Source organism: Rhamphochromis longiceps, linkage group LG3, assembly GCF_057381845.1.
Source record: "Rhamphochromis longiceps isolate RC_006_pf linkage group LG3, R_longiceps_female_GT1.1, whole genome shotgun sequence".
NCBI classification, from domain to species: domain Eukaryota; kingdom Metazoa; phylum Chordata; class Actinopteri; order Cichliformes; family Cichlidae; genus Rhamphochromis; species Rhamphochromis longiceps.
Window position 1 is genome coordinate 37,957,516 of NC_140559.1, and position 25,978 is coordinate 37,983,493.

Here is a 25,978-nt window from a genome sequence, read left to right on the forward strand (position 1 = left end):
GTTATGGTATTAAGGCTTTGGTATTATCTTTATTATCTGCCTGAGTGCAAACTATCATATCAATTCTGTCGTCCACTCATGCCTGCTTGTTTGTTTCCCAGGTTGTTTCCCAAGATGCTTTTTTTGACAGGTCATTTAAATATACGAATTGCAATTGATTCATTTATTCTTGGATGAATTTTAAAAAAGTGATTTTGAGTTCACTAAATTTCTTCTTCATATACAAGATTTTGTATATGTAGACAAATTAGTCTGGAAACAAGAAATACACAAGCACTTTTTTCAATATACCAACTTTGAAATAAAGGCATACAGATTGGTTTTACTAAATTATATAAAAAATGATACATAGAGTTAAACCAGTGCCTGATATGTTCCACTGTATCTGGTGTAGTTTATCTATGCACCTACTGTAGATCTGAAGGTCCATTTACTTGTACATTATGCAAAGCAGTTTTGGAGAAACTGAAATGCATTTGGTTAAAAGTGCGTCATAGGAGATTTAAAGAACCACTGACAGTCATCAGGTGAGTCTAAGTGGAATGTAAGACATTAAGAAAATGTTACTACTATTTGGCTGAGGGTAATTGTACATTCAATTATACATTCAAAAGTCATTAGGATTCTTAAACCTGCTATATAAAGTTTACATACACAATGCTTAGACCACCTGTAATGCAACAAAAGTCCATTTCTATAAAAATGCCTTTAAAATGTATCAATGCTCAGTATAATAGATATATGCATTAGCGGTTCGCTCGCTAACACGCTAGTGAGCTAAAGGTGCTAACGCATTGACACTGTGCAGCCCCATGCACAGGGCGATCTGCGCTAACCCATTAACGGAGATTTACCATTAATGCGGTTATGGCGTTAATGTCATTTTAATGAGATTAATGCTGACAACACTAATGCATACATAACTTGGATTTAAGTCTTTAAGTCCTTTGACAAACCAAGTACACCCTATGATTTAATAAAATGGTCTGGCACTGATACGGCACCGTTCTAAATGATTTACGACAATCTATGCTGTGGAGCCATAGTCTAAATTAATCTATCTTGCACTCAGCTGTTATGTTATACTGGATTATCTCAACGACATCTCTGCACTGCCTGCACACAAGAGCTTGCCTGGTGTGATAGACAAAAGCATCCATCTGTCTTGTGCTCAGAGCTAATTCTAAGCACCATTTTTAGGATTCCATGATGGTTCTTCTACTTGCTCCTCTTCTTTTTTTACTGCTTCCAAGGTATTCATTAAGCATGTGGTCAGTTGTGGCCATGATATTTAATCCTGGATACTGTTCTGACACTCACTAGTCCTAGGCCTCCTTCCTTCTGCTGAGCATAGTCTCAGGGTGATGGATTTAGGATGAAACCATCCAAGGACTTTTCTTGCCTTGATGGCCTCTAATGTTGTTTTCCACTTTCACATGGAATTCCCGGTGAAGTCTCTTAGTGTCCTAAAGCTCTTGTACATTTCCAGGCATTCCAGAATCCAAGTGCGTCCTGTATGACTGGGATTTTATCTGAATCAGTTTGCAGGTGCATCAGTCTAAGCCAAGTTGCCAAGAACTTTTTCTTCTGGAAACAAAGAAGTGTTTTGTTGCTTATCTAGAGTAACTTGTTTTTTAACTATAGTGATTTTGATTAATAAAACAAATAACAAACTTGGGCTGTACCGAATTGGGTCACTACCTGCAATCATTGGAGCCTTGCTACTCATTAGCCATTCGTGACACTTTTCCAGCAAGCAGTCATTCTTAATTTGCCCTGCTTGGTTTCATTAAACTTGAATGTCTGCTGCCATATGATATTCAGCTGAGTCATCAACACATTATATTTTTGAAAGACTTAGTCTTAAAGGCCATAGGGGGTGTAACTGTACTCAGTTACCTGTTGAATGTGACATCATGGTCTCTGGAGTCAAAAGCCCAAAGAACATTCCTGCAATTCACAGAAAGAATTTAAATATGGCTGAAGTCAAATCCAAGAATTTCTTTGAATGGAAAATTATCCTTATTTGTTTACTCTCAAAGCCTACCAGGCAGATAATTGTTGTGTCATGCATTGCACTTACTATATTTACTTAAAAATATAACTATGAATAAATTCACAAAAATACGTGGTCATTTATTATTTGATAATCAAATGGTTTACAAAAGCACCATAAAAACAATGAAGCAAGCTTCAGTAAATTTCCGTTGTTTACATATTGTGATCAGCGACTGGTTGCTCTTTGTAGATTTACACAACTGAATTCAGGAGGTTTCATAGATATCTTGGCTGATTCCCATTACTCTAACAGTATACTGTATAGAAAGACAGTATACAGCTGGCATAAAAGTGAATTCCACTTATGTCCGTAATAATATCTGTAACCATCAAATTAAGCTACTACAGTTGATGTAAACCACCACTGACCATGGGCACCACAGTCACTGTTACAATAAATTCACCACAGTACAACAAGCTAAGCTCTTTCCACCCGTACAAACTACCGAGTAGTTTCAGGCAGAATTTGAGTAACACATAGATATTATAGCCGAATTTGTTTTGCAGGAATAGCTACTATGTGATCAGTTCATTTCAATTCCACTTTATTTATACAGTGCTAATTCACCAAAATAATAAATACAGAGAAAAACCCAACAGTCAAAATGATGACGTTACATATAAGCTTTAAATTTGCAGTTTATCAAGCGTCACTCAGCTGTCCTTTCCTGTCTCTCCTATCCTGTCTTTTCTCAAATCTCCCTGTGTACAGCAGCTGGACCTTAAGCTGACAACACACTGTGCAACAAACTACACACAACAGTTTGTGTGTTTGCTAATATTTGTTAAAATGTTACATTTGAAATGACCTGACACTTAAAAAAAAAGGTGACTCCCTATATGCGCCCTCCTCTTCTGTAGGGTGGGCTAGATTCTGAATTTACAGATACCTGCACTCTTTCTGGCCCACTTTGAGTCCCAAATATAAACGTTATAAACGAACCTAAAGTTACAAGTTGATTTTAAAAATACAAGAAATAAAAAAATACTTGTTTAAAAGTGTAGGGAGTAAAGGCAAAAAGTTGTCAGAAAAATAAATACTCAAGTAAAGTACAGGTACCTGAAAAGTCGACAGTATTGAAGTATTTGTACTTCTGAGTATAATTATAATTGTGGGTTTATGTTCTAAAAACCTTACGAGAATACGTTCCAATTTTGAAAGCCAACAATTAAAGTAAAACATTAAAACTAAAAACAACTATTACTACCAGTAAAGCAACTAATAGAAATAAATAAATATTTGTACATGTAAAATTTGAATTTATAATCAAAGTTTAGAAAGTACCTGATCTGATGTGTTGTGTACCCTGTGGCTTCCCTGTAACATCTGTGGTGCGACGTGCCAAAACATTCACACTGTATGGAAATCCATCACAGTGAGATGGATTTGCATACTCTGGTCTGGTGAGGTGATGTTGTTGGCACGTGCATTGTCAGGTAGCCACTAAACTAAAGGTTTAGTGGTACATCTGCTGTGTTTTGACTGTGAATCCTTCTGTGTAACTAAGTTCCATTTATTCGTACGCAATGCAAAACAATTATGGAGAAGAGTTAAGGGAATTTGGTTACCACTTCCTGGCCGAGTTGTTGTCATTCCTAATTGCTTCCACTTTATTACAATACTACTAACTACAGGGGTTTTACCTTAAAATATAAAGCAGCTTTAGGTGGCTGTTGGTGGTATATAAATAAAACTGAACTGAATTTCATTTAATTAAATTTCACTGACTATGGAATATTTAGTAGTGACCAGTGTTGGTCAAGTTACTTGAAAAAGTAATCAGTAACTAATTACTGATTACTTCCCCAAAAAGTAATCCCTTTAATTTACTGATTACTTATTTTCAAAAGTAATTAGTTACTTAGTTACTTTTTAAAAACATGATTTACTACTTGAATAGGTAATAAAGCGATAGATCTTTCAGCTCAATTCGACTTTACTACTTTCTACTACTTTCTGCATAATCCATTATATAAAATGCAATCAAATGAAAAAAAAGTCTAAAATTTGTTTTATTAGTTTAAATCTTAACTTTATGCATCAAGAAAAAATCAAATTATATGCGACATTCTCTAACTGGAAGAAATTATTTTAACATTTAAACCTATTTTCTGCACATTCCAGCACATAAAATAAAATATTATTTTGTGTTTACACTCACTCTTTCAAATAGATGCAAGTAAAACACAGCAGAAAATAAATAAAATCAAAGACTCAGCGGTCCTGTTGCTCTGTTTTCACCTGTATAGCAGGCGGAGGTTTGTCCTGTAAAAAGAAGTTTTACAGGACGCTAATGTTTTTGTCACTTTTTACGAAATCAAACTCAAAGTAAGGTCAGTACTTCCACGCTTTAAACGCGGCATGGTCATACTCTCTCTAGCACTCGATATATGATCCATTTTTGATCTGCACACAGCTGTTGTCACGCACGTCGCACTTGCTTACGTCATTGTCATGAGACACTCACAAAAGAATCATGGTTTTAGTAATGTAGTAATGCAGCATGCTTACGGGTAAGTAACGGTAATTTAATTACCTTTTTTGCAATAGTAATCCCTAACTTTACTCATTACTTGAAAAAAGTAATCAGATTACAGTAACACGTTACCGCGTACTGTATTTTCAACCCCTCATAGTACCATATGAACCCAATGAAGCACTTTGCTCTCAGACTGCAGGATTACTTGTGGTTTCTGGGGTATTTAAAAGTAGAATGGGAGGCCAAACCAGTTCCCAGTTTGGATTTGGGAGATAGACATCCTCTCTACTTTTAAGATTTGGCTCAAAACTTCTTTTTTTTAAAAATACATATATTTTGAGTTGGATCAGCTGACCTCCCTTAATTAAGCTGCAGTACACCTTCCACTCTATATGTGTTTATACAACACTGCATTTAATCATTGTGTGCCTTTTGGCCTTACTCCCTCCCCTCACCCCAACCAGTCGCTGCTCCTGCCTGAGGCCTCTTCCCGTTAAAAGGGACTTTTTCCTTCCAACTGTCGTAAAGTGCTTGGTCATAGGAGGTTGTTTGTTTGTTGGGGTTTTCTCTCTATTATTATAGGGTCTATTAGATGCATTGAGGCCAATACTGTAGTACTGTTGTGATCTGACACTATAGAAATAAAAAAGGAATTGACCCATATTTACTTTATTCTCCTGTTTTAACTTTAAGTAAGAGAATGATAAAGCTCAAGAAAATGCACTTATTTACATGTAAGTCCTTATTTGCAAATGCAAATTTGAAAATGCTTAAGATTACGAGAATCTCCAAAGTGTTTCTAGTGTGTTGTTATTCTGCCTTTCTTTCATCTTGTCATTTCCCTGTGTATAAACAATTAAAGACCAAAGTGAGTTTGTGAACCCCTTTTAAACTAGAGGTACATGTTTAATTGAACTTAATCTTCTGTTTTAACTTTCAGCAAGAGGATGATCAAGCTTAAGATAATACTTTTATTTACATGCAAGTCCTTATTTGCAAATGCAAAAGTTTAATATTTAGATTTATTGCAAGTGACTATTAAGATTACTTGATTGTCAAAAGTGTTTTTATTGTTATTCTGCTTTTTTCCCCCCATGTCGTTACTCTTCAGTGTGCAAAGTCAAGCTGAGTTCTTGAAACCACTTTAGAGGCTGATGTATAACCACACTTGGATATGCATTTTCATACATGTAAAAAGGACCATGCACACACACACACGCACACACAGGTGACTGCCTCCATCTAGTGGTGAATAATGAAACACCGGTGTAGAAAATCATAACAGTCTTTTTTTCTCTTCTTTACTACTGTCACAAAACCCTGCACGATCATTATATTTCAGTATGACAAAAATTAATTTCTAAGCCAAAATTATGCAGCAGCTCAGAACAACCTCCATAATATTTTTCACTTAATTTTTATTCTGAGGATCATCAATACCTGCATTACACACTGTGAGAAGAATTTCGATTTCAGTCAGATCTGAGAAAAGCCACACAAACAGTGCATGGGATTAATGAGTATAGTGATGAGTTTACACTATACTGTGGTCAAATCTTCTCTTTGGTCCTCTTTTAGAGTAATTTGCTGTTCTCCACACATGTGTCTGCCAGAGGAAGAAAGAGATGTGTGAACCTGGTTAGAGATACACTGAAATCCAAACAGTCTAACTTCTAATTTCGACCAGACAACTTACATACTGTTTAGCTGTTTTGTTTTTATATCTTAAAGAAAACAGGACCTGATATTACGAGATTATTTATGTTTTTTTCTCTTAAAATAGGTTGTAAAACTGTAAAAAGGCCCCTCTCCCTGGCCTCAAGGATTAATCATCACTTGTTAATGTCAGATAGGATATTTGTGCATTCTTAACAGATCTGTAGCTCAAAATGAAGATTAGACACTGAATTAATCAAAACATAAAACTGGTCCAAAGACATGCAGCTTGTGGGGATAGGTTAATTGGATAATCCAAATTGCCACTAGGTGTGAATGTGCGAGTGAATGTGAGTGTGAATAGTGTCTGTCCCTGTGTGTTAGCCCTGCGACAGACTGGCGACCTGTCCAGGGTGTACCCTGCCTCTCGCACTATGACAGCTGGGATAGACTCCAGCGCCCCCCGCGACCCTGAAAAGGATAAGCGGAAGCGAATGGATGGATAAAACTGGCCATGAAATTCTTCTAGTTTCCGAACATTTCTCTCTTTAACATATGGATGAAATAAAACATAACCATATATGGGTCACTGGTGACATGGTGTTCACTGTAAGTACGTTATTCAGGATCTGTACCTTCCTTTTGTTGATTTCCATTTTTTTTAAATCAAACCAAAAAGAAATGCACTGATGGACTAACAACAATAAGACTTATTTAAGTTTATTCATATTCTACATAATATCTTTTACAAATTAAACACATCGACTATTCTTTGTCATTAAGCATTGCCAGATTTTTCATAGCTTTACAAATTGAACGCTGTTGCTTCTCACAGCAAATAACCAAACTCAATAAGTTATTAATTACTACATTATTAATTATTACATTAATTGTGTTGTATGTGCAATATGCACATGGGGCTAATAATTAACATGTTATATAATATGTTATACCTTGCATAGGAAATGTCAGTGAGGCTGTAGTTGTACCAGTGTTGTTACTTATGGTATCTAGTTTGAAAAGAGCAGAAAAAGAATGACAAGAAAAAATTAGAAAACTCAAAATTCCAAATATCATATCTGAACCTTAATAATTCCCAGTGTGCAATAAGTTCATGTTACTCACAAATGGAATTGTAATTAAATAAAATAATAATAAATATTTTAATCTGTGAAAAAAAAAGTTTTGTATCAAACCAAAAGTAAAAGAACTGATGCACTTGGTATGAATAAGACTTATATAAAACCAGAAGCTGCAGGTGGCCTGTTACCAGTCCTCAGTGGAGGGAGGGCTCTCCTACTGTCCAGGTGTTTGGGACACAGGAGCCTCAACTGAGAACAGGAAGGATACACAGAGGGTAATTGCAGAGCCCAAAAGATCATTGGCTGCCACCTCTGTTCGCCATCATCAGATGACACAGTTTTTTCAGGCTCCTCAAATCTAGCACGCCTTCTCTTTGACATGAAAAGACCGTGATTGAGCAAATCAACGAGGCCTGGAAAGCTGGTGGAGTCTGCTGCTCTGTTTTTTTGTGTAGTACTCATAACAGAGTGCAACAACCCCCCCAGAAGAAAGGCGACTCAAAGCTGCTCATGCCAGGTTTGGAGTAGGTTAGATACCATTTGCCTTTGCCCTTTTTAAAATGTCATCTTTATCCTTACTGGCTTGAATTAAGCGTTTCTTATAAACTTGTCCAAGAGTGTCGGCCACGTAAGAGTTAATTGGAGCTCTTGCAACCACTGTCTTGACCCATTTTTCAGCTAGTCCTAAATTCTTGGTTTTTGTGCAATATAGACGAGAAATTTTGGGGGGGGAAACAAGAATTTCTTGGAATTTGTATGTTGCAGATTTCAATACAGAGACAGCACGGTGAAGCTTTTCTTTTTCCAAAATGTCTGTTATCAATCCTGAAAACTTTTTTTGTTTGTTTTTCCCATTTCTCTCTTTTGTTAACAAATCTTTAATTAATTGTTTATACACATGGTTCAGTTTGAGCAACACAAACTGAATCCATTAATTTCTTCACAGTTTTACTTCAGTTAAACCCAAAGTCATTGAGTTTCTCCACAGCTTCCCGTGCTAGCTCCTGGTCCATTGAAACACCTTATTAATGAAGGAGATAAAAGGCTTCATTCGTTCTTCAAATGGGGGTCCTCCATGGATTGGATCAGGTGGTCTAAGGATTTGTTGACACTGTTGCATCGGGAGGTGAAACTCAGGTACGTAAGCATTAATCAGTGCCAAGAAAGAGAACAGCTCCCTGGTTCTGGACACAGTAGGATTATCTGTGATGTCAGTCTCCAAAACTCCTGCTACATTTTCATTTTGTTCCATGGCTTTAAGCTTAGACTTCAGAATGAAGAGGAATGTTTTGTGTCTTGAATCTCTACAATCTTTTCTGGTTTTTAAGATTTTGTATTTCCTGGGAATGGAATTCCCCTAGATAGCGTTGTCATTTTATTTTTATTATAACCCCTTTTGATTGCTTTGTCACATCTGGACATTAAATTATCGAATCACCCAATAGATTTATGATTTATTACAGCTTGGATTGTTAGGTTCTTAACTTACAAATTTTAAATAAAGAGAAAATTTAACTGTTTTTCTGTCTTTCAAAAACACACGAGATATTTTAGCTTACTCACCTTTTAGGAGACCTGTTAGAGCTGCAGCAGGTGTGTGATGACAGGAGAGTCTCAGCCACGCCTGCTGCATACTGCACATTCCTGTGTCTTTGGTATTATGTAATATGTTCCATTGTGCTGAGCGTGATGTCATCTCTTCCTGGGGATCAAGCATGTTAGTGAGACAATTGTATTAATCTTTGTGCATTAGTAAAATACCTTCAATCATAGCTTCGTTCATTTCAGCAGAAATGAAAATGAAATGAAAAGTACTGCTTTCCTGTATATAGTCAGTTTACCAGAAATTTGTCTTAATGGTTTCTAATTACAGTGATATCATGCAGTATAATTAAGCTGTTGGTTTTATTATCAAATCATTAAGATCCAATACCAGCGTCTCTTAAACGGAGAAGAATGGACTGCACGGCAAATCACTAAAATTAATAAAGTTCATCCGCTGAAAGGTCCTCACAATGATCAGAATCGACTGATTTCTGTGATTTATTTATTGTAATAACGTTAGTATATTCATTTGAACAAAACAGAATATTTAACAGGTCAAATTGATATCATTCAACAGATCTAGTAAACCCGTAGTTCAAAATTAATTAGGGCCCAAGCACTGAAGTGCAAAGGCCCTATTGGTTCCGTTTATTATTTTTCAGTGAAATTAATGGCCTTTAACATGTTGAACTCATTAAATTTTGTACACGTATCAGGTCTGGTGAAAAATTACATATTTTAATGGTTCACATATGGGCGGTGCAAATTTGCTCTAGAACACCACCTATGCATTGTTTAATGAAGTCCTACAAACACATAGTTTGAGTCACATAGATTAGATTTGGTAAACATGTGTAACATGGCGAGACAAACAAAAGTCAGTAGACCGATTGATGCAAACCCAACAGGAAGTCCACCGTTTTGAATTGAAAGTGACATTTTGGTGCTAATTTTGCCATTTCCAGGCCCTAAACTTGTGCGAGCTCCTCCTAGGGATTTGATCAGATCACCTTCATATTTGGTCAGTGTCAACTACACCGCTGAGTTTTTGTCATAGGGTGTGGACATGGCGCCACAGCAAATTTCAATCATTCACCATGAAAATCTTAATTGCTCTCCCTTCCTACATGCATCATTCCTACGTTGATCGTGGCTCAAGAGTTGGGTGTTCACCTGGTAATTAGAAGGTTGCCGGTTCGAGCCCCGGCTTGGTCTCGATCGTTGTGTCCTTGGGCAAGACACTTCACCCGTTGCCTACTGGTGGTGGTCAGAGGACCTGGTGGCGCCAGTGTCTGGCAGCCTCGCCTCTGTCAGTGCGCCCCAGGGTGTAGCTTGCCATCACCAGTGTGTGAATGGGGGGATGACTGGTTGTGTAAAGCGCTTTGGGGTCCTTAGGGACTAGTAAAGCGCCATACAAATACAGGCCATTTACCATTTTACATTCTTCAAGCTGGACCAAACTTCTCACATGTGATAAGGCTCCCTTGCTGAACATATTTAACTGCTATATTTAACATCAGCAACAGCGCCAACTAGTGGGAACAGAAAATGTCATGTTTTACACTTCTGGTATAGCATAGAGGTGGATGACCCAAGCCACCTTTCGTCAAAAGGCGTGACACGTTTGGAAAGATTGATATTTGTAATCAATGGTTAGAGTCCCACCCAGTGGGAAGAGAAATAAAATCTATCAGTGTGACACCAGATCGGACTTGCTGGGTGTAGGTGTTGGGAGCAGGGGCAGATCTAGAAGAGTGGCATGGAGTGGCAAGTGCCACCCTAAAATGATCCTTTGCCACCCCAAGTGCCACCCCTGTTTTGCATATGACAATGTTGTTTATTAAAATAAGATAGCATTAACAGTTTGAGCGTAGTTACAGTCAACATTGAATATAAATGCTAAAACTGAATATATTGCATAGTGTCCTGGATTTTGCCACCCTCATGCCACTCTAAGAAAATTTCTCTAGATCCCCCCCTGGTTGGGAGTAGCTTAACACGCCCTCTCAACACTGCTTGCAGCTTTCATTGTTTAATTGTTGTTGCATTCCATGTTTAGAGAATAAAGGCTTGTTTTCACGTTCACTTTTGCGTCTGTGTAAGTTTCGCTTCTGAGTCCTTCTGTCTTCACGGCCTCAGCCATGACAGTCCCACATCTTTGAAATGATTTTGCTAATCGTCTTTCTTAAAGACATGAGAGAAGATCATGAACCCTAAATTGTCCTCTAATTATAGAATGACTCATAACAGGGTTCAACAACCATTCTGCAACAGCCCACACTATGTAACAGCGATCCCGAGCGGCGCAATCACAAACAAATCGCGCAGTACGTATAAAATACAGATTTCCCAGGCACAGTGAAGGCAGCATTTTCCCCGCATCAACCTGCTCGGTCTCAGTCCGCCAGCTGTCCGTTTGTCTTCCGCACAGGTTTGTGTCACATCCAGAAAACTCCAGATGGGAATCTAAATGCCGGCTGTCTGGAATATTTCCCCGCGGACTAACCTGGACTGTGCGGACACAGAGGGAACAAGGGGGGAAAAGCGGCAGCGCTAACGGGCGGTAATGTTAATACGTTAGCCACGGCAGGTGCACCACGGCCACGACTGACAGGCTGTCAAACCGCAAAAATCACCGTTTCATCTCTTCACAAAGCTACCTTGGATACTCTGTCGAGGTAAGGGGACTTTAATGTCTGTTTGTGCCGTTTTTTGTTTTGTTTTTTAACCTATTCCCCGGCATCTCGACGGGGAGCGGGAGATTAGTGTAGCCAAGTTAGCTAATTGTCGGTTTAACACTTTAACGGACAGAGGCGATCGCAGGTTTTTAAATCCGTGACACATTAAAGGCCCTCTGTTTTAATCAAGGGCTGGACGCTTTCATGGCAGCTTTCCAGGCCTGTGTGTGTGACGGGTGCGACACTGGAAACCAGTGCTGACCACTGGGAACTGCACTTTTTTTTTTGTGTGTCATGTAAACAGCAGACTGATTTTGTTAAACGTGTTCAATAAACAGAGGAAGACGGGACAAGTGACTTTGCCCTGTGGTCTCGACAAGCAGGAAGTTTTACTTTCAATTCCAGGCTTTATTATGCAGCATGTACAATTAGGAGGAAGCGAAAATGATCACGTGACACTCTCAAGCGTACTTAAAACAATAACATAAATATTTAAGAACGTTGCAAGTGTTTATAACACCTGCTCTCCGTGGAAGTGCTCAACTTTGTTTGTTTTGGCGGTGTTTTTTTTTTTTTTTTTTGTCGTTGTTGTTGTTTTATCAGTGAAAGCCAGATCTTCTCAAGTTTGCCATCACGAGAAAAGGAAAAGTTAGCACATTTTGACATTTGAGTCTCAAAGAATAATTAATACTCGTGATTTCTTTTTTTTCTGACTGTAAATGACTGGCAGCACATTGAAATTATGCAAACCAGCTGCAAAAAACTGCATTTGCCTGGTTTATTTGTTATGAAAAGCATAACAAGTAAACTGTTTTTCTCTAGGCCTTGTATGTTTATTTTTGTGTTTTTAAGCTATTAATTTGACAGAATAATATTTGAAGACATTCATTAGCAATAAACTTAAACTTGTTTCTTCTGTTTTCAGCAGCCTGCAGAAAATTAAACCACACTTTAGGAAACGCGTGGAGTCCTTTTTTCCTCCTGTTTCTTTTCCTTTTACTCTCTCCTATCCCGACCACCTCACCCTCTGTTTCCACGTCTGTCCCCCCCTCATCATTGCATCTTTTTCCTATTTTGGGAAACGTCCATCTGTCTCCGGCTCATTTCCCCTGCCCTCACATCCAGTGACATGGCCTCGGCTGAGTCACCGCAGTCCAGTGTCCTTCAGGATGAGCTCACCTGTCCGGTGTGCTTGGACTTGTACCGGGACCCTCACTTGCTTCCTTGCGGGCACAACTTCTGCAAGACTTGCCTCGATCGCCTGAAGCGGCAGGCAGAGCGGAGTCACTTCCGCTGTCCAGAATGCCGTAACAGCCACCAGTGTAGCACCAAATTTCAGAAAAACTTTAAACTTGCCAATATCGCCGATGACTACCGTCACAGGCGCAGGGTTCGCGCCATGCCTCCCACAGCTTTAAAATCAAGGGATCTGCCGTCGTCCTCTCTCGTGCTACAACCTTGCAGGAATGGGATCGCTGTGCCATGTGACTACTGCCCTTCAGGCTCTGCCGAGGCACCGGCTGCCAGTGCTGCTGTGGACTGCTCTTCTGCTGCTTCTGTTTCTCAACAAGGGGGTGATAGCGAGGGAGCAGCAGCTCCTGCTGCTGCCGCTTCGATGTTTGCAGTAAAGACCTGCTTGAAATGCGAGGTGTCGATGTGCCAAGAGCATTTAAAGCCACATCTGGAACTGCCGGCATTCCGCATGCATCCTCTCACCGAGCCGATGAATGACTTCTGGAAGAGGAAGTGCCGTGATCATGATGAGATCTACAGGTAGGGAGGAGGAGGAGATGGCCTTTTGACTTTTTCATGAAGAGTAGCTGAGTGCCTGTAAAACATTTATTTATTTACTAGTGAGGATGTCGCCCCCCCCCCCCAGGCTTTACTGATTTGCTCTGTTGATCAGCTTTTAGTGTTCATTTTTATCTGAGCCCTGTTATTCTTACTCCAGATATTACTGCATTGATGACAAGATATGTGTGTGCAACGCCTGTACCATAGAGGGAGGACACTCAGGACACACGATCAAGACTCTGAAAAATACAATGAAGGATTTAAAGGTACACTCTTTACCAAAATTAGAGTTTCTCCAGTCTGTAATGTTATGATGATAAAGAGGTTTTGTTTTTTTTAATGGCTAAACACTGAATATACACGCACTGGCCACTCTATTAGATACATCTGTTCAAATGCTTGTTAATGTGAACATAATCAGGCATTAACTCATTTAGGTAAGTAGAAATGCTGAAATTCTAATTGAGCATCAGAATGAGGAAGAGGGTACTTAAGTGATTTTGAATGGTTGTTGGCATCGCATGGTCTTGTCTGAGTATTTCAGAAACTGAGATTTTCCCACAGAACTGTCTATAGGATTTGTAGGAATGGTCTGAAAAAGACAAAATGTCCTATGAGTGGCAGCTGAGAATTTATTTAATTGTTTAAGCTGAATGAAAGAACCACAGCAGACCCGTCCACATTTTAGCGCTGTCCAGCGTATACTTTATGCCCTCAGCTGTTTCAACACTGCTTGGCTGTAGCTTTGCAGCTCCCAGTCTCACACACCACCAACAGCAACAACAACATATTGACAGGACGCACTTCTTATTTTACACTCAATCTTGGAGTCCCTTCATGTTAAACGTGAAGCCGTTTTGTGCCTTCATTTGCTTTAAACTTACTCGGCTGCTCTTGTTTGCCAGGGGGTGCTGGACAAGCAGCTGTACAGGATAGAAAGGAAGTACAGCATGGCTGAGAAAAAATTCCAGGAGCAGAAGGAGAAGGAGCGGCACAGTAAAGTAAGAGGCCTCACATTTCACTATCTAAACATAACTGATACATTTTTTTTTTTTAGTATGTTACCATTTGTCCTGGGGTTTTGTTGTTTTTTTTTAAACTACTATTATTTTGCACTTTTGTCTTTTCAATCCCAGTTCTGGGAGGCCTGTACCTAAACATAAATGCTGACTCAGCATAAGCATGTGCCAGTACTACTTCTAGTTCTAGATGAAGCCTTTAAGAGACTTCTGTAAAGCTCATTCCTGAGGAAAGCAGGGATGATCGCACTGGTGGCTGGAATAATTATTAGTGAGGGCTGTGTGGTATCAGGACACAGGTACAGTTTTTCCAAAGCTCCTTATTTATTCAGATAAGGCTAACACAGCACCTTTTCCTTTAGCCTAAACTAGAGATGGACTGATCCGATATTCGTATCGGCATCGGTCTGATACTGACCTAAATTACTGGATCAGATATCGGAGAGAAATAAAAAAATGTTATCCGATCCATTAAATATCAAAAAAGCACCTCACAAAACTTGCAACACGGCGTAACTCTGCTCATAACCGTAGCACGTCGGAGCAGTATGCGTCATGTGATAGAGCGGCTGTGTGTTTTTGGAGCCTCGCTACCAAACCGGCATTTCATCTCCGAGGAAGTTATCCCAGAGAGAAGTAAAGCAAGTGTGTAAGTTCATCTCTTAATGTTTGTAAAGCATTCCCGCGTTAAGCTTAACAACTGATATATGGAGCGACTGCCTCTTCTCTCCCCCTCCCTCTCCTGCTGCTACTTCAATCATGAAACTGATCAGTGATCAGCTGATCAGCTTTTCTGTCGTGACTCCCGTCTCTTGTTTGTTTTTCGCCCACTTCGCGCCAGAAAGAGGAAACCAGCGGCTGAACAACAGCAGCACGTTTAAGCTTTATAAGCTGTTGTTAGAATTTATTTAATATTACTTTCTACACCAGGATCTTTTTCTATGCAGCTGACGGCTGGTAACTGTGCAGGGGCGGATCTAGCAAAGTTTAGCCAGGGGGGCCGATAGGGTATGAACAGGGAAAAGGGGGCACAAAGACATACTTTTCTTTCTTATTGTCATTTTAAATGTCGAGCTTTTAATAAATAATTATTTGAATCTTACACCCAAAGTTTTAATCTGATGTAAAATGTATAGAAGTCCATTACTGTATATAGTAACTGTTAAGTCTAATATACCCTAGTAAGCTATAGTACTTTTTTCCTTTGGAAAGGTACCATCTGTGCAGTCTGCAGTTCTGTTAAAGAAAAATGTTTAATCTATTTAATTGTGGAAAAATAATTGATTTCTGTGCATTTTTTTTTTTTTTTTTTTTTTTTTTTTTTTTTTTCCCCTTTCCCACCCTGCATCAAATTAAAGTTGATTACGTCAATTAAGCCTCATGAGGTGGAGGGTGGTTCCCTTTTTTTGTTTTGTTTGTTTTGCTGGGAGTTTTAGAACCCTATTAGTTAGGTTGCTTAATATTTCCGCTAAGTACTCTGTAAAATACCAGAATAGGGAGGATGGTGTAGGTTTAAGTTTATTAGATTGATCAGTTTTTGCTCAACTATGAAATAATTTGGGTGCAGTGTATTTTTTGCATACAGGTATAACACAATAGCTTTAGTGTTTTTGTTTTAAACTTCAGTATGAACTTATACAAAATGCAGCAAGATATAAAAAAACCCCAGTTCTATTGATTAAAAAACACTATCGGCTTCATATCGGTATCTGCAGATATCCAAATTTATGGTATCGGACATAAAAAAAAAAAGTGGTATCGTGCCATCTCTAGTAGGGCTGGGCCATATTATACCGTTCACGGTAATACCGGTATAATGTTAGGCAACGATAGGAAAATGAAATATCGCGATAGAATGGGAGTAAAACGCGCATGCGCAGTGCCTTTGTTTTCATACGCACATGGCCGATTGTTGAGTGAAACAGATGAACCAGAATTGGTTTGTAAAAATGGTGCAACTTCCGTGATGTGGAACTGGTTTGGTGTTTGTCCGTCAGATACACGACAAAGCGCATTTTTTTGCAGAACATGCAAGCGGCCGTTGTTATTGTCATATTTGTCGGACTAAGATGCTCTTAAATCTGGGAGTAATCTGGGTCCCAAACTCCGTATATTTGACTTCAGGTCAAACAACACTGCAGCATCACTTAGAGTTAAAAACTGTCTAAATTCTTTCATCTTTAATAAAACGATCAGCATTGCTGCTTTACCAGGTGTAACTATGAAGTTTAACTTCCAGGCATCCATGAAAACTAAAGTTATTACATTTAACGGAGTTAGACGTTAGCAGGAAGCTAGCGGAAGTTAGCTCGCTAGTTTCGCTAGTTACCTAAGCATGATATAGCATGTTCTGACTGAGAGATTTCTGAAAAAAATCAAACGTACAGTTCTGCTATCACTTCCAACATAAATGAAGACAGGAAACTAAACAGCAGTGACGTTTGTAGGGTTACTGAAGTTGGGCTAGCTGGTATATAATGATGTGCTACGTGATCGCTAGCGACACAGCTATGTTAGCATAACATAAACAGTGAAGCTGGAGGACGAACACTAACACTTTTCCACTTATAAAAGTTAACGTGAAGGTTCTTCATGGTTAGAGACAAATGCAATCGCATGGCAGGATGTTGTAAACGGACCAAACTTCAGTCAGGAGAACAACTGAGATGATCCATCCACAATACGAGGTTAGTCATTAATAGACTGCAACAACATGGGAATAGAGCAGCTGCCAGAGAATTCAACATTAATGAATCAATGGTACAGAAGTGGAGGAAGCAAGAAGAATGAGTTTAATAAAGTTTGATTTATCTGACTGCTTTGTTTCGCTTAATGTGCCTTATAATCCCGTGCACCTTATGGTCCGAAAAATACATACTGCACACTGCAGTTTAATGTTGCAAAGCACCTCTTTTTAACTTCAGTGGATATTATACATGGTTATGCTCAGGATATGTCAGCTCTACTGGAAATGCCTTTTGGTTAAACTTTCAGCAAGGAATTTGCATTTGCACTGTTACATTTTTATAAAGCTTTAATGTACATAAAAACCAGCTTCTTGTTTAAGTGAAAATAAATGGAAGGTTGTCTTTTTGCGCTAGTAATGTTGTGGAGTTGTATTTTGTCTCGCATCAATTATATCGTCGGTTATATCGTTATCGCAAATTTTCAAATATATATCGTGATAAATATTTTTGGCCATATCGCCCTGCTCTAATCTCTAGTCTAAACCACACCAAAGTTTTATGAATGTAAGGCCTCAGTCATCCCAAAACTAGATAAAGTCCACCCAGGCCTCTGAAGGTGCAGATTGACGCCTGTAGAGGTGCTGGGTCATCATGTTCTACGAAGCTCTGCTGCACGTTACTTTAGAGTTAAATGGAGCCAGAGACCTCTAAACAGAAGAAACCGTTACAGCTCACAGGATGTTCATGAAAACCACTTTGAAGTTTGCAGTTTCATTTGTTTTAGTGTTTTGTATATTCCATGCAGTGATTGGGGAGGGGAACCTGTTCAGCACCATGGAGAGCAATCTCGAGACTTTTTCAACATTCATGCCCATGATGACTGTATAACCACAACTGTACAGTACTGTGGCAAGAGGCTCAGCCACTGTCAGTTCTCCTCTGCATAGAACAGCTTGTTCAGCTTTGTAAACAGGGCGCTCAGGGCACGCGCTTTTTAAAAGTCCTTCTCACTGTGTACGTCCTCCTTGTATGACTTCCCCTTCTGCTACAGGTGTGCCTCTTGCCTCACCTGATACTGCGCTCTGAATCAACCAGCTCCACCTTTCCCATCAGCAGTCAGGCAAAGCGCATAGCCCAGCACCACCACTGTTTAACAATTTACTAACACAAAATTTGAATCCTAAAAAAGAAGTAATATGGCCAAAGTTGAGAACTTGAATGGGTTTAAAAAAATATAAAAATTATAAATAAGCTTAATATGGTAAGGAGTATAATAAGGAGGGGTTTTTGTTTCTTTTCTTCTGCTCCCTTAATCACTTAGGCTTGCTGATTGATTTATTTTTAGTACCCAGGATGCCTTTGCTATGGGCACTTGTTTCTGCTTCAAAAAAACAAAGTTAGGCAATGCTCTGACTCAAGCTTGAGTAACTCTAAATTTCAAGATGCCTAAATAAAACTTTTGAGTTATTAATTTGAAATTTTAACATTGTAACACAAAATTTGGATTTACAGATCCTGGGAAAAAAAAATCTGTGGCAGAAATGAGCTTCCATACCTTCCCGACGCAACCCCAAAGGGGACTGTCTCATCTGGTTAGGTGAATGTGTAAAGCACTAGACCGTTTACACATCACTTATTCATGTTGAGTAAATTAAATTCTTGCACTTTTGCACCATCGTCCAGCTGATTGACTTTTTCTTCTTTCCGTCGCTTCCCTCGTTAGAAGTTTATGGACGACACCGAGCTGTGCTTGAACCGACTGGGAGACGAGATGAAGACCAAAGTGCAGAGCTTCATCGGCAGATTGCGAGACTGTGCACGCGCTCACTGTGACATCAACAGCCCGACCATTCAGATGAACATCATCAAGATCACCAAGGACCAGGCGCGCTTACAGGAAGTCCGCTGCGGCATCGAAGGTCTCATGCTCGAGAGCGACCCTTTCCGCTTCATCGAGGTGAGACTCTAACGCGTCACTGTCAAACTGCGGCCGCGATTTTACTCTTAAAGCACGGAACATTTTCTTGTGACATTATTGAACTGATCCAAAAGAAAGTTTATCCTGCTGAAGTTAAAAGCTGTAAAAATACCAACAGAATGCTGTCATCAAACTCTCAGACTATCCTGCTAGGATGATGTAAATGTGATGGTTTATATTCCAGGGCTGCCCACCAAAGTACAATCTGTGTGTGGAGATACGCATAGATTTGTTTTAATAATTGATTTATTTGTGTTGATGTCTGTTTTGTTTTTTTCAGGCATACAGGACAAAAGGAAAATAGTAAGTTTTTTTTTTTTTTTTTTTTTTTTTTTTAATTTCTCAGTTCATCTTTGCTTTATTCTCACATCATACAGACAAAATAAAGTTTAAACATCCTAATATTTCTCACAGCTGAAATTATCTGTTAGCTTATTTTTTTGTGGGGAGGAAAAAATAAACACTCAGCAGCCACTTTTTTTGAATACATCTCATTGGTGCCAGGTTCTTAACTACAGAGCGACTTGAACAGGTTGCTTGAAATGTTTGAGAGATTTTGGTCCATGTTGACATGACTGTATCACACAGTGGCTGCAGATTTGCCGGCTTTACATGCATGATGTGAATCTCCGGTTCCACCACGTCCCAACGTTGCTCTATTAGATTGAGATCTGCTGACTGTGGAGATTGTTGGAGGACAGTGAACTCACTGTCATGTTCAAGAAACCAGATTGAGATGATTCAACCTTTGTGACATGTATGTTGCTGCCATGTGATTGGCTAATTAGATATTTTCATTCAGCAATTCAACAGGTGTACCTAACAAAGTGGCTGCTGTGTGTGTATATCACGAAAAACCATTAGAAGCATGATATTTAAGGAGTTTTTACCAGTACATATTGTAGTTTTACTTAAACTGATTATTATAGACTGATCGAAGTGCTTAGTTATGTGTCAGCATGGTTGCAAACAATTAGCGATTTAAGACGTGTATACATGGATGAAGGAAGCAAACTGTCACTTCTTTTGTCTTTGTGCACTTTAGTTACCGCAGGCAGCTAAGGAAAAACATGTTTTACCCAGAGTATGTCGACATGGAGACGGAGGGTGTGGGAATGACGATGGAAGAGGAAATGAGAAAATTTCTGGAAGAGGAGCTCCGGCCTCACATTAGCGATGCTATCAATTCCCTGTGTAAGAAATATTCAGTCATTTGCTGACACTCGTCACTGTGTCTGAAACGGCTTCACAAGCCTCTAACCCGAAAACATCTGGCAGCGTAACGATTTGTGCTGTTTCAGCTCTGCTCAAACTTCTGTTTCATTTTCTCCATCAGGCTACATTTCTGATCCTGAGGAGGAGCAGGACGAGAATGAGGAAGAGGCTCCGGAGGAGGACGAGGAGGAGGACGATGAAGATGAAGACGACCTAGATGACAGCAGCGAAGAGGAAATGAGAAGCGAGGGGGAGGAGGAGGAAGACGATGAGGAGGAAGATGGGGTGGGACCGCATGATGATGATGATTACAGCCCGGAGGAGGAGGAGGAGGAGGAGGATTTTGAAGAGGAAGAAGAAGAGGATGGGGATGAGGAAGAGGATGACGAAGAAAGAGGAGTTTAATAGCATTATTTTCCACCTAATGAAGCACTTTGAAGTTGATCCTCGACTGTGGACGAGTGCACAGTCACATGACAAATCGCTCGTCTTCATGTTCGCAGAATGTGAAGATTAAGACTCAAGAAGCCCCACAATTTGCCTCTAACCCTCACACAGCATTCAGACACATGCTGGGCAGTGAAAGCCTCCAGTTCAGCTGGACTTGAAACAAATCAAGGGCTGAGAATGTGCTGAAGTGACTCTCACCCTAAACATGTGTCGCACACTGGCAAACCTAATTCAGGTGCTTTCCTTTAGAATCATTCGCTGTACATGAATGTGAATGTATAACGGCTCAGTTTGGGAAACCTTTGCACGTCTGTGACACCAGATTTTCGAGCACTTTGCCAAAAAGATTTTTTAGAAAGTGAGAATTTACTCTTTCACCTTGTTAGCTAGATTTGCTCTAGCTTGATTGAAGAACTTTCTGCAAAACGTTTGATACAACAATAGCTCCAAAGAAAGCCCTTCGATCAGAACTTCTGCTGAAGGCTCTGAGAAATCTGCTGGAACAGAACCTGTGTATGAGCTTGTGATTGTTTCAGCATTGTAAGCCAAAGAGAAAAGGTTGTGAGTGAGAGTGTGTGTGCATGCATACTTTAGGAGATGTTTGTCTGCTTGGCATGATGTTTAAAGAAATGTGCTAACAGAAGTTTACTGCAGAATGACGTTTTGCTTTTTGTGCTTTAAAAGCAGTTAATGCATTTACAAACATGTAAAAACAAAAATAATTGTTCCTATGCACAGTTCATACATTCTTCTTAAAATACCAGTTTTAGGTGATGTGTACTTTCGCACTTTACTACTGTTAATGCTGTGGTACACCTGAAACCTTTGAATGTCGACAGCTGATTTCCATTTTGATAAAATTATTTGAGGGGCCAAACTTCAGGAATTGTAAAAATTAAAAATAATAATAAAAAGCCTGGTGAATGTGCACGGTTGTCACGGTGTTGTTTATGTTGCTGGAGAAATGTGATGTAAGAGTTTATATTTTTGCTTTGTGTACAGGAAACGCATTACTGCAGTTTGATTAGGACATTTAAAGCTAACAGGCTGAAGACTTTAAACACAGGAAAATGGGCAAGAAAGAAAATAAAACAAATATCACATATCCCTAGCATCCTCCTTTTCTGTCACACCAACCTTCTGTTTGTACTCCTCCATTAAATCCATGAACCTCATCTGTGCTCTTCCTTTTTGCCTGGCAGCACCACCTTAAACATCTTTAGCTGTCCCTCCAAAATCCACATTACTATTCTTGTCCTTTCTGGTCACTCCCAGTGAAAATCTTAGCATCTCCAGCTCAGTCGCCATCTCCAAACCGCACATCTAACATCTTGTAAACCTTCCCTTTCAGTCTAGCTGCTATTCTTTCACTCAGATACTCTTCTCCACCCACTCTTCCCTGCCTGCACTGTCTTGTTCACCTCTTTGTTAACTGTCTGTTGCTTTGGTTGGCCATAGGTATTTAAATTCAGTCTCCATTGCTCTCTCTCTTCCACCTGCTCTCACTACACGTCGCAACATCATATGCAAACATAGTCCACAGACACCCCAGCCTGACCTCATCGGTCCATCACTGCAGACTAATAATAATAAAATCTTAGTTTAGGCCTTTAAGTGGGATAGTTTAGAGACAGCTTTCAGTACAGGAGTAGCCTGTTCAACCACGCAAGTCATGGGGCGCCAATATATTTCACTACACTGTAGAGGAGAAGCAACCACCTGCTCTAGTATTTAAACTGTTGTGTATTATTGGCCTATAACATGTCAAGCTCATTCTGAGCCAGAAAGAAAATTCCTGTCACAAAGTGACTTTTGCATATCCATATTTATCTGGGTGAAAGTGTCACTGACATCAAAAGTCTCTTCTTCACGAGAGGTGGAGCCAAGAGGGAAGCATGGATTGTATTAGCATGAATCACAGTTCTACAAATACAAATACATTTTAACTGCCCCAAGGGAGTGCATTTTAATGCAGAGGACAGAGCAGCAGTGCCAGATCTAGAAAACTTTACATCATGAGGGTGTAAAAGAGGGGCAAGATGTCCAGAATGGGAAGAATGTGAAAATCCCTTATGGAGTCAACAAAATATCCACTAAAATAAAACATTTATTGTATCATTATATCTTCAAAGAAAATAAACGTTTTGGACAAACAAGCAATTAAGACAGCTGAATAAATATCAAGAAGAATATATAGAATATAAAAAAACAACATCAAGACGAGTACGAGTTGAAGTGCTTGAAAGTAGTGCAGTGGTCTTAGTTTATACTTTTAAAACAGGCCAATTCTTTATTCTACATATAGCCGCTTTGTAAATCATGTTGTCTACAGGTTATTTACCAATATAAGGAACTATATTAGGCATTAAAAAAACAGAACACACAGAAACATCTGTAATCACGTTTTGCCACGACACCCGGAACGGTTGTACTCCCGTGTTTAACCGACGGACAAAAAACAGCACGGACTTCCGGCGTCTGCACCAGTGCGTGTGGTATTGCATGTTATTCATCCTAAGCAGATGCAGTTCTGTGAGGAGTTTCGTCTGAGCATATCTGACATTAAATATCGACAGAGAGAGGCGCAGTGATGAATCCTGTCTTCCGGAAGGTGACGTCCCGCTTATTTGTTTTTTCTCTGCTACAGGTTTGCTGACTTCACAGAGGTCACAGCTGTGCTGGAGCTAAGTTAGCTTCCTGTCAGCCAGCCCCGTGTTTGTGTCGTTGTCTTTTCTGGCTCCTGTAGAGGTAACTGGAAAAACAGAGGATGTTGTAGATGGAGCTGCCAGGCAAGGAGGAAAAGAGGAAGACCGCAATGGGTGTTTATGGTTATACTGAAGGAGGATATCCAAATACTGCTGTGCTTCATAATTGCCGGGATACACTGTTAAATTTAAATGAGTGTGATAAATAGTGGATTTGACAGGTGATGTTGTCTCCAGGTGCAGGCGTCTGTCGCACAGCAGGCGCTCCTGCTGAATAAAGCGCTGACACCTTGCCGGTAAGTCTTTGCCTTGCTTTTTCGGTTGTCCCAGTTGTAGACATTATATGTTTAATTTAATTAAGCAATTAGGTTAAATTTGTCAGTTTTTAAAACAGATTGAAGCACAGACATTTACAACAAGTCTCAATTGTTAGACCGTAGAATTTGTTTTATGTTTCTAAACACATCGCGGTGAGATGATTTCTCCCCTTCTGATACTATTTATGATTAATCTGTGTTCTGTAATCTTTAAAGGGCTGCACCGTCCATCCAGCATCCTGTTTGGTGTAAGTATTTGTGTCCTGTGTATGCAAACTCAATGCAAACTGCTCGTGGTGCTGCAGAATATTTAAAGTGTTGTTTGTTCTCTTCTTAGGCACACACTCTGTAAATGAACGACAGTACAAGGGCATGCCAACCCACGGCATTGGGAGGTGGAAATATCTGTTACCTAAGCAAGCGGTAAGACTCCAAGTGGAGAATATATTGATTGGCTACCTGCTAAATCCAGAATTGAAAATAAAAACATTCTCCTCACACACACAGTTTTGAATAATCACGCCCATTTCATCTTAAAGACCTCATACCACCAGAGTGTCCTCACAGAACTCTTCAGTGTCAGACTGCTGGCTTACTTGTGGTTCCCAGAGTGAATTTTAAATTGTTTGCAGGATAGAGTTAACTGAAGACACTGTCTGGCCCTTTGCTGTTTTGTTGCTTTTAGCCGAGGAAAAAGAAGGACAAGCACCAGATGAAACGGATCATGTCTGCGACAGATACAGCGTACGGCACTCTGAATGTGAACGTGTCAGGATATGACATGACTGTCGTGGAACATTACTCCCAGTACATCCATAACTTCTGCAACCGGCTTGGCATCAAAGTAGCTGACAGGTGAGGATGTTTGGATGGCAGGTCTGAGGTTTCTGATCACTGCAGGTCAGCAGGTAACATTTAACTGAGTCACTTAAGGAGCTGAGATGCAAACCATGTCAAGTTCAATAGGAACATTTCCATTTTCTGCTATAACTGCCCCCTGTTCATTAAGATTAGATGTTTGAAGTTAAACTGTTTTTATTCTTTTCCATATACGAACAACATTAAATATGATTTGGTTTATTTTATTGGTAGACCGGGTATCAAAGGTCCCCCGTCTTCTCTCTTATGTGTGGGTAATTAACAATTCACTCAGCAGATAGAAACATAGTTAGGATGAACTGCAGGTTTGTATAAGTTGTTTTTCCCTGTAAAGGATGGAATAAAAATTATTTAGATATGCGTTTCACATGAAGGGACTGACACAGTTAAACTATCAAAGCAACAGTAAGGATGGTAGATGATCAAGTTTTAAACCTTGATATATCAGACTTTGGTCACTAGATGGCAGCAGAGTTCCTCTGCATCTGCCAAATATATTACAGTGAGTTGTTTTGTTTTTCTTTGTAGTAGACTTAAGCTTTAATGCTCTTTAATGCTTCCCACATACAGCTATGCTTTACCAAGAAAGAGCACAGAGGTCATGCTGATGCAGGAGCAAGGCACCAAGACGTACGTCGATGCTGTCCTCAAGACTCACCACCGAGTCGTTCAGGTAAGACCTGGCTTGTTGTGTTTTTTGGGGTTTTGTTTGTGCTCAAACTGCAGGTGCTGCAGGTGTACTGAGAGGTTTTAAAGACCTAACTGTTAACGGTGTTATTACTTTTTGTCCAGCTGAGCACTCTGAACGCCGCGCTGTGTCCCGTCTTCATGGACGTCCTCTTAAAGAATCAACCAGAGGGAGTTCAGCTCTCTGTGACAGAGGTGAGTAAGCTGTTGCATGTTCATCTTTTAGTCCATAACTGTTGGAGAACATTAGAAGTGCTCACTATAACAAACCAAACTCCATCTTACTCTTAAAAGCAATCTGCATGTGTAGTTTTTGGTCATATCATAATTTTTAAAACTAATCCACTTCTCTCCCTCTGAACCTCTCAGCACACCGAAGCTGATTTCCAAGCACGGTTCAAGGCGCGTCCGGAGCTGGAGGGGCTCATCGCTCAGATGAACCAATAACTTTCCACCTCATTATGTACAAGTATCAGTTTGATCTAATTTATTACCCATCATTCCTCAGTAGCATCCTGTATAAATGGATTATCTGAAATGGAAAAAAAACTGTGCACATTAGTCTCATTTTGTGACCTTTGGGAAATAAAACCACGCTCATTTTTCCATCTTAAAATATTTTCATATTTATTTTTCTGGTTCTTCTGCTTCATTGTAAACTTTGTTCACTTTAATACACATCATGTCACTGTACTTTTTTCAACCTTTGGACACAAAATGTAGTATTTTAAATTTCTGTGACTAAAAG

At 39.5% G+C, this 25,978-nt stretch overlaps 2 protein-coding genes across 3 annotated transcripts; both read left to right on the forward strand.

Moving 5' to 3' along the window:
• Positions 1 to 11,196: 11,196 nt before the first annotated feature.
• Positions 11,197 to 21,747, forward strand: LOC146674492 (E3 ubiquitin/ISG15 ligase TRIM25). 2 transcript variants are annotated; one of them, XM_085396605.1, is made up of 8 exons: positions 11,197 to 11,499; positions 12,425 to 13,272; positions 13,451 to 13,559; positions 14,199 to 14,294; positions 18,723 to 18,956; positions 19,258 to 19,280; positions 20,023 to 20,171; positions 20,314 to 21,747. In XM_085396605.1, exons 2-8 carry the CDS (start codon positions 12,629 to 12,631, stop codon positions 20,595 to 20,597), a joined length of 1,539 nt encoding a protein of 512 aa, XP_085252731.1. In that variant the 5' UTR covers positions 11,197 to 11,499; positions 12,425 to 12,628; the 3' UTR covers positions 20,598 to 21,747. The 2 variants fall into 2 exon arrangements, with proteins under 2 accessions (XP_085252731.1, XP_085252740.1); XM_085396614.1 differs by having other exon boundaries at positions 12,428 to 13,272.
• A 1,354-nt stretch (positions 21,748 to 23,101) lies between these two features.
• mrpl48 (mitochondrial ribosomal protein L48) lies at positions 23,102 to 25,846 on the forward strand. Its single transcript, XM_085396697.1, has 8 exons — positions 23,102 to 23,253; positions 23,585 to 23,643; positions 23,881 to 23,912; positions 24,002 to 24,087; positions 24,350 to 24,519; positions 25,114 to 25,216; positions 25,336 to 25,425; positions 25,600 to 25,846. Exons 1-8 carry the CDS (start codon positions 23,233 to 23,235, stop codon positions 25,675 to 25,677), a joined length of 639 nt encoding a protein of 212 aa, XP_085252823.1. The 5' UTR covers positions 23,102 to 23,232; the 3' UTR covers positions 25,678 to 25,846.
• Positions 25,847 to 25,978: the final 132 nt, after the last annotated feature.

What these genes read in the sequence shown, in the direction of transcription:
- LOC146674492 (XM_085396605.1), top strand. Translation starts at nt 12,629, where the DNA reads ATGGCCTCGGCTGAGTCACCGCAGTCCAGTGTCCTTCAGGATGAGCTC. An exon ending in ATACAATGAAGGATTTAAAG is followed by an intron (nt 13,560 to 14,198) that starts GTACACTCTTTA and finishes CTTGTTTGCCAG; the next exon opens with GGGGTGCTGGACAAGCAGCT. An exon ending in ACCCTTTCCGCTTCATCGAG is followed by an intron (nt 18,957 to 19,257) that starts GTGAGACTCTAA and finishes TGTTTTTTTCAG; the next exon opens with GCATACAGGACAAAAGGAAA.
- mrpl48 (XM_085396697.1), top strand. Translation starts at nt 23,233, where the DNA reads ATGAATCCTGTCTTCCGGAAG. An exon ending in CATCCAGCATCCTGTTTGGT is followed by an intron (nt 23,913 to 24,001) that starts GTAAGTATTTGT and finishes TTCTCTTCTTAG; the next exon opens with GCACACACTCTGTAAATGAA. An exon ending in TTCAGCTCTCTGTGACAGAG is followed by an intron (nt 25,426 to 25,599) that starts GTGAGTAAGCTG and finishes TGAACCTCTCAG; the next exon opens with CACACCGAAGCTGATTTCCA.